This window comes from Hypanus sabinus, chromosome 11, assembly GCF_030144855.1.
Source record: "Hypanus sabinus isolate sHypSab1 chromosome 11, sHypSab1.hap1, whole genome shotgun sequence".
Taxonomy (NCBI): Eukaryota; Metazoa; Chordata; class Chondrichthyes; order Myliobatiformes; family Dasyatidae; genus Hypanus; species Hypanus sabinus.
The window spans coordinates 112,734,528-112,751,078 of NC_082716.1; the positions used below are offsets into that span (position 1 = coordinate 112,734,528).

At 46.4% G+C, this 16,551-nt stretch overlaps 1 protein-coding gene across 1 annotated transcript in view; it reads left to right on the forward strand.

Annotated features, from left to right (window-relative positions):
- The window catches only part of LOC132402299 (proteasome subunit alpha type-6-like), a 39,706-nt gene that overhangs the window by 13,248 nt on the left and 9,907 nt on the right, over positions 1 to 16,551 (forward strand). The window contains exons 3-5 of the mRNA XM_059985163.1: positions 7,871 to 7,952; positions 8,067 to 8,222; positions 14,316 to 14,494. Coding sequence (XP_059841146.1) covers positions 7,871 to 7,952; positions 8,067 to 8,222; positions 14,316 to 14,494 — 417 coding nt within the window. The remainder of the gene's footprint in view (positions 1 to 7,870; positions 7,953 to 8,066; positions 8,223 to 14,315; positions 14,495 to 16,551) is intronic.

Below are 16,551 nucleotides of genomic sequence, written 5' to 3' on the forward strand. Positions count from 1 at the left end.
CCAAGAGGGTGAACTCTTGCAAGGTGTCAGGTCCGAATGGTGAACCTGGTAGGGCTCTGACAACCTGGACATGTTCAATCGTACCAGTGCCCAAGCAGAACAGGGTGAACTGCCTCAACGACTACCGCCCAGGTGTCAGGTCCCAATGGTGAACCTGGTAGGGCTCTGACAACCTGGACATGTTCAATCGTACCAGTGCCCAAGCAGAACAGGGTGAACTGCCTCAACGACTACCGCCCAGGTGTCAGGTCCCAATGGTGAACCTGGTAGGGCTCTGACAACCTGGACATGTTCAATCTTACCAGTGCCCAAGCAGAACAGGGTGAACTGCCTCAACGACTATCGCCCAGGTGTCAGGTCCCAATGGTGAACCTGGTAGGGCTCTGACAACCTGGACATGTTCAATCGTACCAGTGCCCAAGCAGAACAGGGTGAACTGCCTCAACGACTACCGCCCAGGTGTCAGGTCCCAATGGTGAACCTGGTAGGGCTCTGACAACCTGTGCCAACCAACTGGACATGTTCAATCTCTGACTGCTGTAGTTAGAGGTTCTCACCTGCCTCAAAGGGGTGTCAATCGTACCAGTGCCAAAGCGGAACAGGGTGACCTGCCTCAACGACAACCGCCCAGTAGCACTCATGTCTACAGTGAAGAAGTGCTTTGAGAGGTTGGTCATGACTAGAATCAACTCCTGCCTCACTGCAGTTTGCCTATCACAACAATAGGTCTACAGCGGACACGATCTCATTTGCTCTCCACTCTGCCTTGGATACTGGACAATAGCAATGCCTTCCCCAGGCTGCTAACGATTGATGACTGCTTGGTGTTCAACACAGTCGTACTCTCAGAATGAATCTGTACTTCCCTCTGCAACTGGATCCTTGACTTCCTCATCACATGAGCCTGGTGGAGGAAGGTGGGAATAGATGGTGCTTTGTGAGAGTTGTGGTGGTGCACAAGCTGTGTCCTACCTTCCTGCACCTACCCCTGCTGCCTGCTGCTCAACACCATAAGACCATAAGACAAAGAAGCAGAATTAGGCCATTTGGCCCATCAAGTCTGCTCTGCCAATCTATCATGGCTGATTTATTTAACCCCATTCTCCTGCCTTCTCCCCATAACTTTTGGTGACCTGACTAATTAAAGAAATTCCTCCTCATCTCTGCTCTAAAGGGATGTCCTTGTTTCCTGTGGCTGTGCCTCCAATTCTGGACTCTCCCACCACAGGAAACATCCTCTCCGCATCCACTCTATCTGTGTCCTCTTGTCCTAGACTCCCCCACTACAGGAAACATCCTCTCCGCATCCAGTCTATCTGTGCCCTCTGGTCCTAGACTCCCCCACTATAGGAAACATCCTCTCCACATCCACTCTATCTGTGTCCTCTGGTCCTAGACTCCCCCACTACAGGAAACATCCTCTCCACATCCACTCTATCTGTGTCCTCTGGTCCTAGACTCCCCCGCTACAGGAAACATCCTCTCCAGATCCACTCTATCTGTGTCCTCTGGTCCTAGACTCCCCCACTATAGGAAACATCCTCTCCACATCCAAGTCTATCTGTGTCCTCTTGTCCTAGACTCCCCCACTATAGGAAACATCCTCTCCACATCCACTCTATCTGTGCCCTCTGGTCCTAGACTCCCATACTATAGGAAACATCCTCTCCACATCCACTCTACTTGTGTCCTCTGGTCCTAGACTCCCCCACCATAGGAAACATCCTCTCCACATCCACTCTATCTGTGTCCTCTGGTCCTAGACTCCCCCACTATAGGAAACATCCTCTCCACATCCACTCCATCTGTGTCCTCTGGTCCTAGACTCCCCCACTACAGGAAACATCCTCTCCACATCCACTCTATCTGTGTCCTCTGGTCCTAGACTCCCCCGCTACAGGAAACATCCTCTCCAGGTCCACTCTATCTGTGTCCTCTGGTCCTAGACTCCCCCACTATAGGAAACATCCTCTCCACATCCAAGTCTATCTGTGTCCTCTGGTCCTAGACTCCCCCACTATAGGAAACATCCTCTCCACATCCACTCTATCTGTGTCCTCTGGTCCTAGACTCCCCCACAATAGGAAACATCCTCTCCACATCTACTCTATCTGTGTCCTCTGGTCCTAGACTCCCCCACTACAGGAAACATCCTCTCCACATCCACTCTATCTGTGTCCTCTGGTCCTAGACTCCCCCGCTACAGGAAACATCCTCTCCACATCCACTCTACTTGTGTCCTCTGGTCCTAGACTCCCCCACCATAGGAAACATCCTCTCCACATCCACTCTATCTGTGTCCTCTGGTCCTAGACTCCCCCACTATAGGAAACATCCTCTCCACATCCACTCCATCTGTGTCCTCTGGTCCTAGACTCCCACACTATAGGAAACATCCTTTCCACATCCACTCTATCTGTCCCCTCTGGTCCTAGACTCCCCCACCATAGGAAACATCCTCTCCACATCCAGTCTATCTGGGCCTTTCAATATTTGACAGGTTTTGATGAATCCCCTCCCCCCACCTCATTCTTCTAAACTCCAGTGAGTACAGCCCCAGAGCCCTCAGAAACACTCCTCATGTGTTACAGATCTGTCCTGGCAAAATTTATTTTTAAAAGATCAATGGACCAAAAGGCCTCCAATATCATTAACTCCTGATTATTTGTAAAATGTGATCAGAATTGTTCAAATAGATGCATTATCAGAACACTTTTAAAGCTGGCAAAAGCATTGGACCATAGATGTAGGAGTAGACCCAGGCCATTCGGCCCATCGAGTCTGCTCCACCATTCAGTCAAGGCTGATTTTTTTTTCTTAACCGCGTTCTCCTTAACTCCCTTACCATTCAAGAACCTATCAGTCTCTGCAAATTTGAAGCGGGCATAAGGACCCTTTACTTCCAAAGTGAGAGGGCAAACACCCAACTCCTTGGCCGCACTGTCCTTTTTGGCAAAATATTACATAGATTCATCACCCTCTGGCTGAAGAAATTCTTCCTCATCTCAGTATAGGTCCTTGTACTCTGAGATTGTGCCCTCTGGTCCTAGACCTCCCCATGGCTGGAAAATCCTCTCTATCCAGGCCTTCAATATCCGGTAGGTTTCACTGAGATGTCTCCTCATAGAGTACCGGCCCAGAGACATTAAAATACTCCTTACATTACACAGAGTCTCCATACAGGAACTATACTTATCTCTTGAGCTTTTGGTCACATTTTGCTGTCCATTTTTGCCAATTTAATTTGAGAATCAACCTTTCTCATGCCATTTCAACAAAATAGAGAGAGTACAGAGAAGATTTACTAGAATGTTACCGGGGTTTCAGCACCTAAGTTACAGGGAAAGGTTGAACAATTTAGGTCTTTATTCTTTGGAGTGTAGAAGGTTGAGGTATTTAAAATTATGAGGGGGATAGATAGAGTTGATGTGGATAGGCTTTTTCCATTGAGAGTAGGGGAGATTCAAACAAGAGGACATGAGTTGAGAGTTAAGGGGCAAAAGTTATGGGTTATACGAGTTATGGGTAACATGAGCGGGAACTTCTTTACTCAGAGAGTGGTAGCTGTGTTGAACGAGCTTCCAGTAGAAGTGGTAGAGGCAGGTTCGATTTCGTCATTTAAAAAAAATTGGATAGGTATATGGACTGGAAAAGAATGGAGGGTTATGGGCTGAGTGCGGGTAGGTGGGACTAGGCGAGAGTAAGCGTTCTGCACGGACTAGAAGGGCCGACATGGCCTGATTCCGTGCTGTAATTGTTATATGGTTATAATTTCCTGTCAACCATCATGGTGTTGTTGCAGGCTTCAGCCACTAAGGTGCCCATCGGTCTCACCGCTTTATTTTTTATATTTAATTTAGAGATACACTACAAGTGGTTAATCTGTGGAATTCATTGCCCCAGACAGGTGTGGAGGTCGAGTCATTAGGTATATTTACCTAATGGAGGGTGATAGATTCTTCACTAGTAGTGCATCAAATGTTGTGGGGAGAATATATCAGCCATATGGCAGGGAAGACTGAATGGGCCCAATGGCCTAAATCGGCTCCTATATCTAGGACAAGGAAACACAGACGCCAGACCTCACAGAGGGATCAGAAGGTGAAATAGTGAGCAATTTCGAGTTCCTGGGTTCCAATATCTCTGAGGATCTATCTTGGACACAACATATTGATGCAGTTACAAAGAAGGAATAACAGTCATCATATTTCACTTGGAGTTTTAGGAGATTGGTATGTCACCAAAGACACACATAAATTTCTACAGATATCCCGTGGAGAGCATTCCGACTGCATCACTGCCCGCTATGGTGGCGGTCTACTGCACAGAATCAAGATAAGCCACAGAGAGCTGTAAACTGAGCTCCATCGTGGGCACAAGCCTCCATAGTGTCCAGGATATTGTTAAACAGCAATCACCCAGGACATGTCCTCTTCTCATTGCTGCCATCAGGGAGGAGGTACAGGAGCCTGAAGATACACACTCAGTGATTCAGGAACAGCTTCTTCCCCTCTGCCATCAGGGAGGAGGTACAGGAGCCTGAAGACCCACACTCAGCGATTCAGGAACAGCTTCTTCCCCTCTGCCATCAGGGAGGAGGTACAGGAGCCTGAAGACACACACTCAGCGATTCAGGAACAGATTCTTCCCCTCTGCCATCAGGGAGGAGGTACAGGAGCCTGAAGATACACACTCAGCGATTCAGGAACAGCTTCTTCCCCTCCGCCATCAGGGAGGAGGTACAGGAGCCTGAAGATACACACTCAGCGATTCAGGAACAGCTTCTTCCCCTCCGCCATCAGGGAGGAGGTACAGGAGCCTGAAGATACACACTCAGCGATTCAGGAACAGCTTCTTCCCCTCCACCATCAGGGAGGAGGTACAGGAGCCTGAAGATACACACTCAGCGATTCAGGAACAGCTTCTTCCCCTCTGCCATCCGATTTCTGAATGAACACTGAACCCATGAACACTACGCACCACTTTTTTATTTCTATTACTAAATTGAGATTAAATTAAATCGTAAACACTGTAAGTTCTGCAGATGCCGGAAATCTTGAGCAACACACACAAGATGCTGGGGGAGCTCTGCAGGTCTGGCAGGATCCATGGAAATACATAGTCTACGTTTTGGGATGAGACCCTTCTTCAGGAAGGTGCTGCTTTCGATTTCCAGCATCTGCAGACTTTCTTGTCTTAATGGTGGAGGCCACATTTTTGAGGTATTGCTCGTTGAAGATGCTGGGAGGCCAGTGCTCATGATGGAGGCTGACTCAGTTTGCAAATCTCTGCAGCTTAATTCGATGTTGTGCAGTAGCTGCCCCCATCTCCCATCATACCAGACTGGCGATGCAGCCACTTAGAATGCTCTCTCTATGGTACAGCTGAAGGAATATGCGACTGTCTTTGCGAGGATGAGAATAATGGTGGGTAAAAAGGCAATCTATATAATTGGACAAGAAGACAAAGAGCTTCAGATAAAACGACACAAAGACAGAAACTCTTGGTAAACAGCAAGAACACATTCAATAATTTGGCAGGCAGTCAAACCCCCAAGATTACCCATGGCCAATATAGGGAATCAATCCTAACGTTGGGGATGAATAAATAGTGGACGTTTTGGGCCAAGACCCTTCTTCAGGATGGAGAAGGGAGTGCTAAAGTGCCAAAATAAAAAGGTGGAGAGGGAAGCAAGAGGCTAGCTGGATCTTGAAGAAGGGTCTTGGCCCAAAATGTTGACTGTTTACTCTGTTTCATTGATGCTGTCTGACCTGCTGAGTTCCTCCAGCATTTTGTGTGTGTTACTCTGTCCATAGACACTGTCTGACCTGCCGAGTTCCTTCAGCATTTTGTTTGTGTTACTCTGACCATAGACACTGTCTGACCTGCTGAGTTCCTCCAGCATTTTGTGTGTGTTACTCTGTCCACAGACACTGTCTGACCTGCTGAGTTCCTCCAGCATTTTGTGTGTGTTACTCTGACCATAGACACTGTCTGACCTGCTGAGTTCCTCCAGCATTTTGTGTGTGTTACTCTGTCCACAGACACTGTCTGACCTGCTGAGTTCCTCCAGCATTTTGTGTGTGTTACTCTGACCAGAGACACTGTCTGACCTGCTGAGTTCCTCCAGCATTTTGTGTGTGTTACTCTGACCATAGACACTGTCTGACCTGCTAAGTTCCTCCAGCATTTTGTGTGTGTTACTCTGACCATAGACACTGTCTGACCTGCTAAGTTCCTCCAGCATTTTGTGTGTGTTTCTCATGGTTTCCAGCATCTGCAGGATCTCTGGTGTTTATAAATTATTATCATTATTGCAGCAGTCTGTTTCTCAACTGACAAACCAGGATGTAGTCAGTAATCTGCCAATCAGACGGCTTCATAGATAACACGTCATCACGGCAACCCTGTCCACACCCTATCAGAGACATTCCCTTTGTCCTAACCTTCCTACCCCCACCCTTTCTGCAAATTAAAACTAAAGCCTTTTCTTACCTTACAACAACACACACAAAATGCTGGTGGAACACAGCAGGCCAGGCAACATCTATAAGGAGAAGCGCTGTCGACATTTCGGGCCGAGACCCTTCGTTGACAGTGCTTCTCCCTGTAGATGCTGCCTGGCCTGCTGTGTTCCACCAGCATTTTGTGTGTGTTGTTGTTTGAATTTCCAGCATCTGCAGATTTCCTCGTGTTTTCCCTTTTCTCACCTTTCCTGTTCTGCTGGAAGGCCGTTGAGAGAAATGCTAACGGCATTCTACCCTCTGCAGACGCTGCCTGACCTGCCGACTAGTTTTTTGTTTCCTCTCCAAGATGCCCCTGGACTATCCGGTGCTGAGTAGCAGGGCCATGTGATCTAAAATCCACCCCTCCCCCACCCACGATAGGACCATTGTGCAGGACTTGACGGCACCCTCTGTCCCTTTCGAGGGGCAATAGTCAGGGACTCAGTGGTGATTCATACTTGGGAGTGCCCAGTTCATTTTCAGCACATTTTTAAAAAAGCACACGAGTTATTAATATCACATTCAGCTGGGGGAAAATCATTTTGATTACATAATGGCAAAACAATTACAGCATCAATCATGCAAAGAATTCTGCAGATGCTGGAAATCCAGAGCAACACAAATACAAAAAAATGCTGGATGAACTCAGCAGGTCAGGCAGCATCTATAGAGAGGAATAAACAGTTTTGGGCCAACCTCCTGTATCACTTAGTTGGGTTTCTGACATGCTCTGGGCAAAACAGTAAAAAACAAGGGAACTATTTAAGAAGATTCTCCTCACATTCTAAATCTCAGTCTATATTTGTCATTCCCTGAATACAAACAGATACGCCTACCATGTCAGTAACAGTCTTACACAATACCTTCTACTGACTTCTTCCGTGGGTTATTATTCACATCCATCATCACAGATCCCCACCACTCAGCCCATGCCATCCTCTCACTGTTACCATTGGGCAGGAGGTCCCACACCACCGGGTTCAAAAACAGTTATGGGCCACGTCCATCGTCACAGATCCCCACCACTCAGCCCATGCCATCCTCTCACTGTTACCATTGGGCAGGAGGTCCCACACCACTGGGTTCAAAAACAGTTATGGGCCACGTCCATCGTCACAGATCCCCACCACTCAGCCCATGCCATCCTCTCACTGTTACCATTGGGCAGGAGGTCCCACACCACTGGGTTCAAAAACAGTTATGGGCCATGTCCATCATCACAGATCTCCCACATCATACTCGATTCCAGTGATCGCACTGCTTGGTAATAAATTAATCTTGACTGTGACAAAGTGAGTAACTCCAGCTCTTTCTGCTGGAGATTCAGACTTCCAACATCTGACCCTCAGCTTGTTGTATTTCAGGATAAGCTGATTGACGCCAGCACTGTGACCAACATGCACCGCCTGACGGACAAGATCGGCTGCGTCATGACAGGCATGCTAGGTTAGTCCTCTTCGCCACTTGCTTGTGGGCCCGTTCTTTCATCGCCATGGCAACTGTGTTTAACGCACTTTTCTCTCTGACACTTCTATGCCCCCGCCCTCCCAATGTAACCAGCGGACTGCCGGTCGCAGGTCCAGAGAGCTCGTCACGAGGCTGCCAACTGGAAGTATAAGTTTGGATATGACATCCCAGTAGACATGCTGTGCAAGAGAATGGCCGACATCTCGCAGGTCTACACTCAGAATGCCGAGATGAGACCCTTAGGCTGTTGTGAGTACATTTCGACTTTACGCTGAGAATAGTTGCTGGGGTGGGGGGGGGGAGGTTACTGTAGCATAAAACTATATTGAGGGTTCAATTCCTGCAACTGCCAGTAAGGTGTCCGTACGTTCTCCTGGTGACCTCTGGGTGTTCCGGTTTCTTCCCACAGTCCAAAGATGTTTGATTTGGGGTTAGTGAGTTGTGGGCATGCTACGTTGGCACCAGGAGCACGACAGCAATTGTGGTCTGCTCCAGGCACGTCCTCATACCGTGTTGGTCACTGCTGCCAACGTCACCTTTCACTGTATGTGACAAATAATTCTTATCTTTAATCCTTGTCTGCAGTCAGGATTTGAAACGCTGTTTGATAACGGAGACCAAGATGGTAAATCTGGAGCAGCTCACGGTTTTCTGGAAGGACTCAGCAGGCCAAACAAACTCTGTGGCGGAGAAAGGAATTGTTGACGTTTCTGAACCTAATGAATGAGTTTCAACCCAAAATATCAACAGTTCCTCTCCCCCAACAGATCACAGAGACCCTCCAGCAGAAGGCTCTTTGATAGAATGGTGCGAATTGTCCTTAGCAACAGGCTTCAAGAAGGTTACAGGGAAATCATAGAACATAGGCTGTCATGTTCTGCATAAGTATTCACCCGCTTCAACTCAGTATTTAGTAGATGCAATTACAGCCTTGAGTCTGTGTGGATAGGTCTCTAGTAGCTTCACAAATCCGGACACTGTAATTTTTCTCCTTTCTTTACAAACCTGCTCAAGTTCTGTCAGTATGCATAGGGATCATGAGTGAACAGGCCTCTTGAAGTCCAGCCACAATTTTTTAATTAAATTGAGGTCTGGACCTGACTTGGCCACTCAAAGAAATTAACTTTGTTGTCTTAAAGCCATTCCTGTGTAGCTTTGGTTTTATGCTTGGGGGTCGTTGTCTTGCTGGAAAACAAATCTTCTCCCAAGTCACAGTTCTCTTGCAGACTGCATCAGGTTTTCCTCCAGGATCTCCCCGTATTTTGCTGCATTCATTTTACCCTCTATCTTCACAATCCTTCTGGGGCTTGCTGCAGTGAAGCATTCCCACAGCATGACACAGTCACCACCATGCTTCACAGTAGGGATGGTGTGTCTTTAACGATGTGTGGTGTTTGGCTTACACCAAACATAGTGTTTAGTCTTGTGGCCAAAAGGCTCAATTTTTCAGAATCAGAATCAGGTTTATTATCACCGGCATATGACGTGACATTTTTTTAATGTAGCAGCAGCAGTTCAATGCAATAAATAATCTAGCAGAGAAAAAAATTAAAATAATAATTATTATTAATAAACAAGAAAATCAATTATGTACATTGAATTTTTTTAATGTGCAAAAACAGAAATATCGTATATTAAAAAAACAGTGAGGTAGTGTCCAAAGATTCAATGTCTATTTAGGAATCGGATGACGGAGGGGAAGAAGCTGTTCCTGAATCGTTCTGTGCCTTCAGGATCCTGTACCTCCTCCCTGACAGTAACACTGATAAAAGGACATGCCCTGGGTGCTGGAGGCCCTTAGTAATGGACGCTGCCTTTCTGAGACACCGCTCCCTGAAGGTGTCCTGGGTACTTTGTAGGCTAGTACCCAAGATGGAGCTGACGAGATTTACAACCCTCTGCAGCTTCATTCAGTCCTGTGCAGTAGCCCCCCTGTACCAGATAGTGATGCAGCACGTCAGAATGCTCTCCATGGTACATCTATAGAAGTTTTTGAGTGTATTTGTTGACGTGCAAAATCTCTTCAAACTCCTAATAAAGTATAGCTGCTGTCTTACCTTCTTTATAACTACATCGATATGTTGGGACCAAGTTAGATCCTCAGAGATCTTGACACCCAGAAACTTGAAGCTGCTCACTCTCTCCACTTCTGACCCCTCCATGAGGATTGGTATGTGTTCCTTCGTCTTACCCTTCCTGAAGTCCACAATCAGCTCTTGTCTTACTGACATTGAGTGCCAGGTTGTTGCTGCGGCACCACTCCACTAGTTGGCATATCTCTCTCCTGTACGCCCTCTCATCACCACCTGAGATTCTACCAACAATGGTTGGATAATCTGCAAATCTATAGATGGTATTTGAGCTATGCCTAGCCACACAATCATGAGTATATAGAGAGAGTAGAGCAGTGGGCGAAGCACACACCCCTGAGGTGCACCGGTGCTGATCATCAGCGAGGAGGAGATGTTATCACCAATCCGTATAGATTGTGGTCTTCCGGTTAGGAAGTCAAGGATCCAGTTGCAGACGGAGGTAGAGAGGCCCAGGTTCTGCAACTTCTCAATCAGGATTGTGGGAATGATGGTATTAAATGCTGAGCTATAGTCAATGAACAGCATCCTGACGTAGGTGATTGTGTTGTCCGGGTGGTTTAAAGTCATGTGAAGAGCCATAGAGATTGTGTCTGCCGTTGACCTATTGTGGCGATAGGCAAATTGCAATGGGTCCAGGTCCTTGCTGAGACAGGAGTTCAGTCTAGTCATGAACAACCTCTCAAAGCATTTCATCACTGTCGATGTGAGTGCTACTGGGTGATAGTCATTAAGGCAGCCCACATTATTCTTCTTCGGCACTGGTATAATTGTTGCCTTTTGAAGCAAGTGAGAACTTCCACCCGTAGCAGTGGGAGGTTGAAAATGTCCTTGAATACTCCTGCCAGTTGGTTGGCACAGGTTTTCAGAGCCTTACCAGGTACTCCATCGGGACCTTTTGCCTTACGAGGGTTCGCCCTCTTTAAAGACAGTCTAACATCGGCCTCTGAGATGGAGATCACAGGGTCATCAAGTGCAGCAGGGATCTTCACAGCTGTAGTTGTGTTCTCCCTTTCAAAGCACGAATAGAAGGTGTTGAGTTCATCTGGTAGTGGAGCATTCCTGCCATTCTTGCTGGTTTTGGTTTCATCAGACCTTAGAACTTTGTTCCAGCTGACTTCAGAATCTCCCACATACCTTCTGGTAAACTCCAGCTGAGAATTCATGTGAATTTTTTCAACAGTGGCTTTCTCTTTGCCACTCTCCCATATAGCTCCTGGGCAACAGTTGTTGTATGTGCTGTCTCTCCCAGCTCAGCCACTGATGCTTGTAACCCCTCCAGAGTTGTCATAGGTCTCTTGGTGGCCTCCCGCACTAGTTCCCTTCTTGCACGGTTAGTCATTTTTTGAGGACGGCCTGCTCTTGGCAGATCTACAGCTATGCCATATTCTTTCTATTTCTTGACGATTGACTTAACTGTACTCCAAGGGATATTCAATGACTTGGAAATTTTCTCGTATCCATCTCCTGACTTGTGCTTTCAATACCCCTTTCATGGAGTTGCTTTGAGTGTCCATTTGACTTCATGGTGTAGTTTTTGCCAGGACACTGACTCACCAGCAGTTGGACCTTCCAGATACAGGTGTAATTTTACTACAATCAATTGAAACACCTTGGCTGCCCACAGGTTTATATATAGCTAGGGCACCCTAAGTAATTCTAAAACCAATTGGTTGCACCAGTGATGATTTGGTGTGTCATATTAAAGGGGGTGAATACTTATGCAATCTTTTTGTGCTTTAAATTTTAATTAATTCAGATCACTTTATGTAGAGATTTGTTTTCACTTTGACATGAAAGAGTCTTTTTTCTGTTGATCAGTGTCAAAGAAAGCCAAATTAATCCACTGTGATTCAATGTTGCAAAACAATATAACATAAAAACTTCCAAGGGGGTTGAATAGTTTTTATAGGCACTGTATATGTATATTAAATAGTTAAATTAAATAAGTAGTGCAAAATAAAAATAAAAAAGTAGTGAGGCAGTGTTCATGGGTTCAATGGCCATTCAGAAATCAGATGACGGGGGAAGTTGTTCCTGAATTGTTGAGTATGTGTCTTCATGCTTCTGTACCCCCTCCCTGATGGTCACAATGAGAAGAGGGCATGTCCTTGGTGGTGGAGTCCTTAATAACAAATGGTGCCTTTCTGAGGCATCGCTCCTTGAGGATGTCCTGGATACTACAGAGGCTAGTACCCGTGATGGAGCTGAGTCATTTTATAACTCTCTGCAGCTTAGAACATAGAACGTAGAAATCTACAGCACATTACAGGCCCTTCAGCCCACAATGTTGTGCCAACCCTGTAACCTATTCTGGAGACTGCCTAGAACTCCCCTAGTGCATAGCCCTCTATTTTTGTAAACTCCACGTACCTATCTAAGAGGCTCTTAAACGACCCTATTGTATCCACCTCCACCATTGCCACCAGCAGTGCATTCTACACACCCACCACTTTCTGTGTGGAAAAACTTACCCCTGATAGGTACCTATTTCCAAGCACCTTAAAACTATGAAGTTAACCTTGTGTTAACCATTTCAGCCCTGGGGAAAAGCCTGTAACTATCCATACAATCAATGCCTCTTATCATCTTATACACCTCTATTAGGTCACCTCTCATCCTCCATCACTCCAAGGAGAAAAGGCTGAGTTCACTCAATGTATTCTCATAACATATACCTTCCAATCCAGGCAACATCCTCGTAAATCTCCTCTGCACTGTCTCTATTGTTTCCAAATCCTTCCTGTAGTGAGGCAAACAGAACCGAACACAGTACTCCAAGTGGGGTCTGACCAGGGTCCTATATAGCTGTAACATTACCTCTCGGCTCTTAAACTCAATCCCACGGTTGATGAAGGCCAATACACCGTACGCCTTCTTAACAACACTATCAACCTGCGCAGCAGCTTTGAGTGTCCTGTGGACACAGACCCCAAGATCTCTCTGATCCTCCACACTGCCAAGAGTCTTACCATTAATGCTATATTCTGTCTTCAAATTTGACCTACCAAAATGAACCACCTCACACTTGTCTGGGTTGAAGTCCATCTGCCACCTCTCAGCCCAATTTTTCATCCTATCAATGTCCCGCTATAACCTCTGACAACTCTCCACACTGTCCACAACACCCCCAACCTTTGTGTCATCAGCAAACCTACTAACCCACCCTTCTACTTCTTCATCCAGGTTGTTTATAAAAGTCACAGAGTAGGGATCCCAGAACAGACACACCACTGGTCACCGACCTCCATGCGGAATATGACCCGTCTACAACCACCTTTTGCCTTCTGTGGGCAAGCCAGTTCTCGATCCACAAAGCAATGTCCCCTTGGATCCCATGCCTCGTTACTTTCTGAAGGAGCCTCACATGGGGAACCTTATCAAATGCTTTACTGAAACCCACCGAACCTGTGTAGTAGCACCCCCCCCCCCACCCCCGCATACCAGACGGGGACGCTGCCAGTCAGAACACTCTGCATGGTACATCCACAGAAATTTTCAAATCTCCTCAAACTCCAAATGATATACAGCCATCGTCTTGCTGTCTTTATAGCTGCATCTTCAGCTGACTATTTCCAGTTGTTCTATTCTGTATGAGTCATGTGCATACTTACGTTCTGCTAGTCCCATCCGTGCAGTTCACCACTAAACGAATCTTGCTTATAGTTCACCAACCAGTGTTGAAACTTGCTTTGGAATTGGCTCATCATTGTTAGTTACTGCCTGTTACGCCCTTGAGCTAAGGACCTCCATCTCTGTCTGTCCTTGGACATCCTCAGCTGTAGAAGGACTCTTCATTGTTGTTTCAGTAACAGTTTTGTTTGACCAGTCAGGGTTGTTAGCTCTGAACTAAACTCCCGAACCAGGAGGACAGGTGGATCACTCTTAGTCTGGCCTCTACCTTTTTGACACAGGTGACCCTACCAAGAGCCAAAGCATAAAGCCCTGATTTCAGCCAACAGAGCTGTCCGGGTCATTGAGGCACGCAAGCCTTCAAATCTTAAAATAAGGCTGTGGTCCTCTCGGAGACACGGTGACAAGCTTGTCTTATACACTGTTCATACACAATGCATTGAGGCAGAACAAGATAAAACAACACCAATGCAGACTCCAGTGTAACAGCTCCAGAGAAAGCACAGTGCTGGTTAACGATAAAGTGCAAGATCATAACGAAGTAGATTGTGAGGTCAAGAGTCTATCTTATCACTCCAGGGAACTATTTACCACCTCCTTTCTCGTTATTGCTTGGCAGGCATGATACTCCTGGCCATGGATGGCGAACGCGGACCGCAACTGTACAAGTGTGACCCAGCTGGTTATTACTGCGGCTTCAAGGCCACCACTGCAGGGGTTAAACAGATCGAGGCCAGCAGCTACTTAGAGAAGAAGCTGAAAAAGAAACCAGACCTGACATACAAAGCCACCGTGGAGGTACCATGTTTCAACGCAGCTTCTTCCCAAGACACACTTCCCTCTAATCCTTCTGTTAGTTTCTGGAGATATAGGACTTTTGCAAGAACGAGTATGGATTCACCACCGTCATCATTATGTGCCATGTGCTCCGACATCATTGTTATGTGCTGTGTCATATGACATCATCATTATGTGCCAAGTGCTCTGACATAACCATTATGTGCCATGTCATATGATGGAGGGTTCATGGTGTTTGCATGACCTTGATTGTTCTTGGAAAATCCAGGCAGCACCCTGGTAAATGTCCTCTGCACCCCACCTCCCCCCTCAAAGCTTTCACATCCTTCCCATAATGAGGTGACTGAAATTGAACAAAATATTCCAGGTGTGGTCGAACCAGGGTTTTACAGAACTTATTACCTTACGATTCCTGAACTCCTTCTCCTGTCTAATGAAGGCCACCTCACCATCGTTTGTTTACTTGTTATGTGCCGTGTCTATGACTTGGGCAATTATAGTCTTTCCATGACTGTGATTGTTTTTGGCAAACTTTTCTACAGAAGTGGTCTACCATTGCCTTCTTCTGGGCAGTGTCTTTACAAGATGGGTGACCCCAGCCATTATCAATACTTTTCAGAGATTGTCTGCCTGGTGTCAGTGGTCACATAACCAGGACTTGGCAAGTGAGCAGCAGCTGTTTCATGTTCCAAGCATCAGGAATCCCCCAGTCTCAGGGACCAGGGAGAATCAGAATCAGGTTTATTATCACCGGCATGTGATGTGAAATTTGTTAACTTAGCAGCAGCAGTTCAATGCAAGACATAATCTAGAAGAAAAAAAATCATAATAGTAATAAATAAGCGAGTAAATCAATCACAGTATACATATATTGAATAGATTAAAATAGTGCAAAAAACAGGAATACTATATATTAAAAAAGTGAGGTAGTGTTCACGGGTTCAATGTCCATTTAGGAATCAGATGGCAGAGGGGAAGAAACTGTTCCTGGATCACTGAGTGTGTGCCTTCAGGCTTTTGTACCTCCTACCTGATGGTAACAGTGAGAAAAGGGCATGCCCTGGCTGCTGGAGGTCCTTAATAATGGACACTGCCTTTCTGAGACACAGCTCCCTAAAGATGTCCTGGGTACTTTGTAGGCTAGTACCCAAGATGGAGCTGACTAAATTTACAACCCTCTGCAGCTTATTTTGGTCCTGTGCAGTAGCCCCTCCATACCAGACTGTCAGAATATGCTCCATGGTACATCCAAAAAAGCTTTTGAGTGTATTTTTTGATATGCCAGATCTCTTCAAACTCCTTATAAAGTATAGCCACTGTCTTGCCTTCTTTATAACTACATTAATATGTTGGGACCAGGTTAGATCCTCAGAGATCTTGGCACCCAGGAACTTGAAGCTGCTCACTCTCTCTACTTCTGATCCCTCTATGAGGATTGGTATGTGTTCCTTCATCTTACCCTTCCTGAAGTCCACAATCAGCTCTTTCATCTTACTGACATTGAGTGCCAGGTTGTTGCTGCGGCACCACTCCACTAGTTGGCATATCTCTCTCCTGTACGCCCTCTCATCACCACCTGAGATTCTACCAACAATGGCTCTATCGTCAGCAATTTTGTAGATGGCATTTGAGTTGTGTCTAGCCACACAGTGTATACACAGAGTAGAGCAGTGGGCTAAGCACACACCCCTGAGGCGCGCCAGTGTTGATCATCAGCGAGGAGGAGGAGTTATCACCAATCCGCACAGTCTGTGGTCTTCTGGTTAGGAAGTCGAGGATCCAGTTGCAGACGGAGGTAGAGAGGCCCAGGTTCTGCAACTTCTCGATCAGAATTGTGGGAACGATGGCTTTAGTCGATGAACAGCATCCTGACATAGGCATGTAGGACAGGGAGCTATTTTGGCTTATGCATTGAATTACTCAAAGCAAACACTGATTTCACAAGGACCTGAGGATTAGTAAGTAGACCCCTGCCCTCCTCTCCTCCTTTAAGATGCTTGGAGTCATAGAGCACTACAGCACAGAAATGTGTCCTTCAGCCCATCTAGTCCACGTCG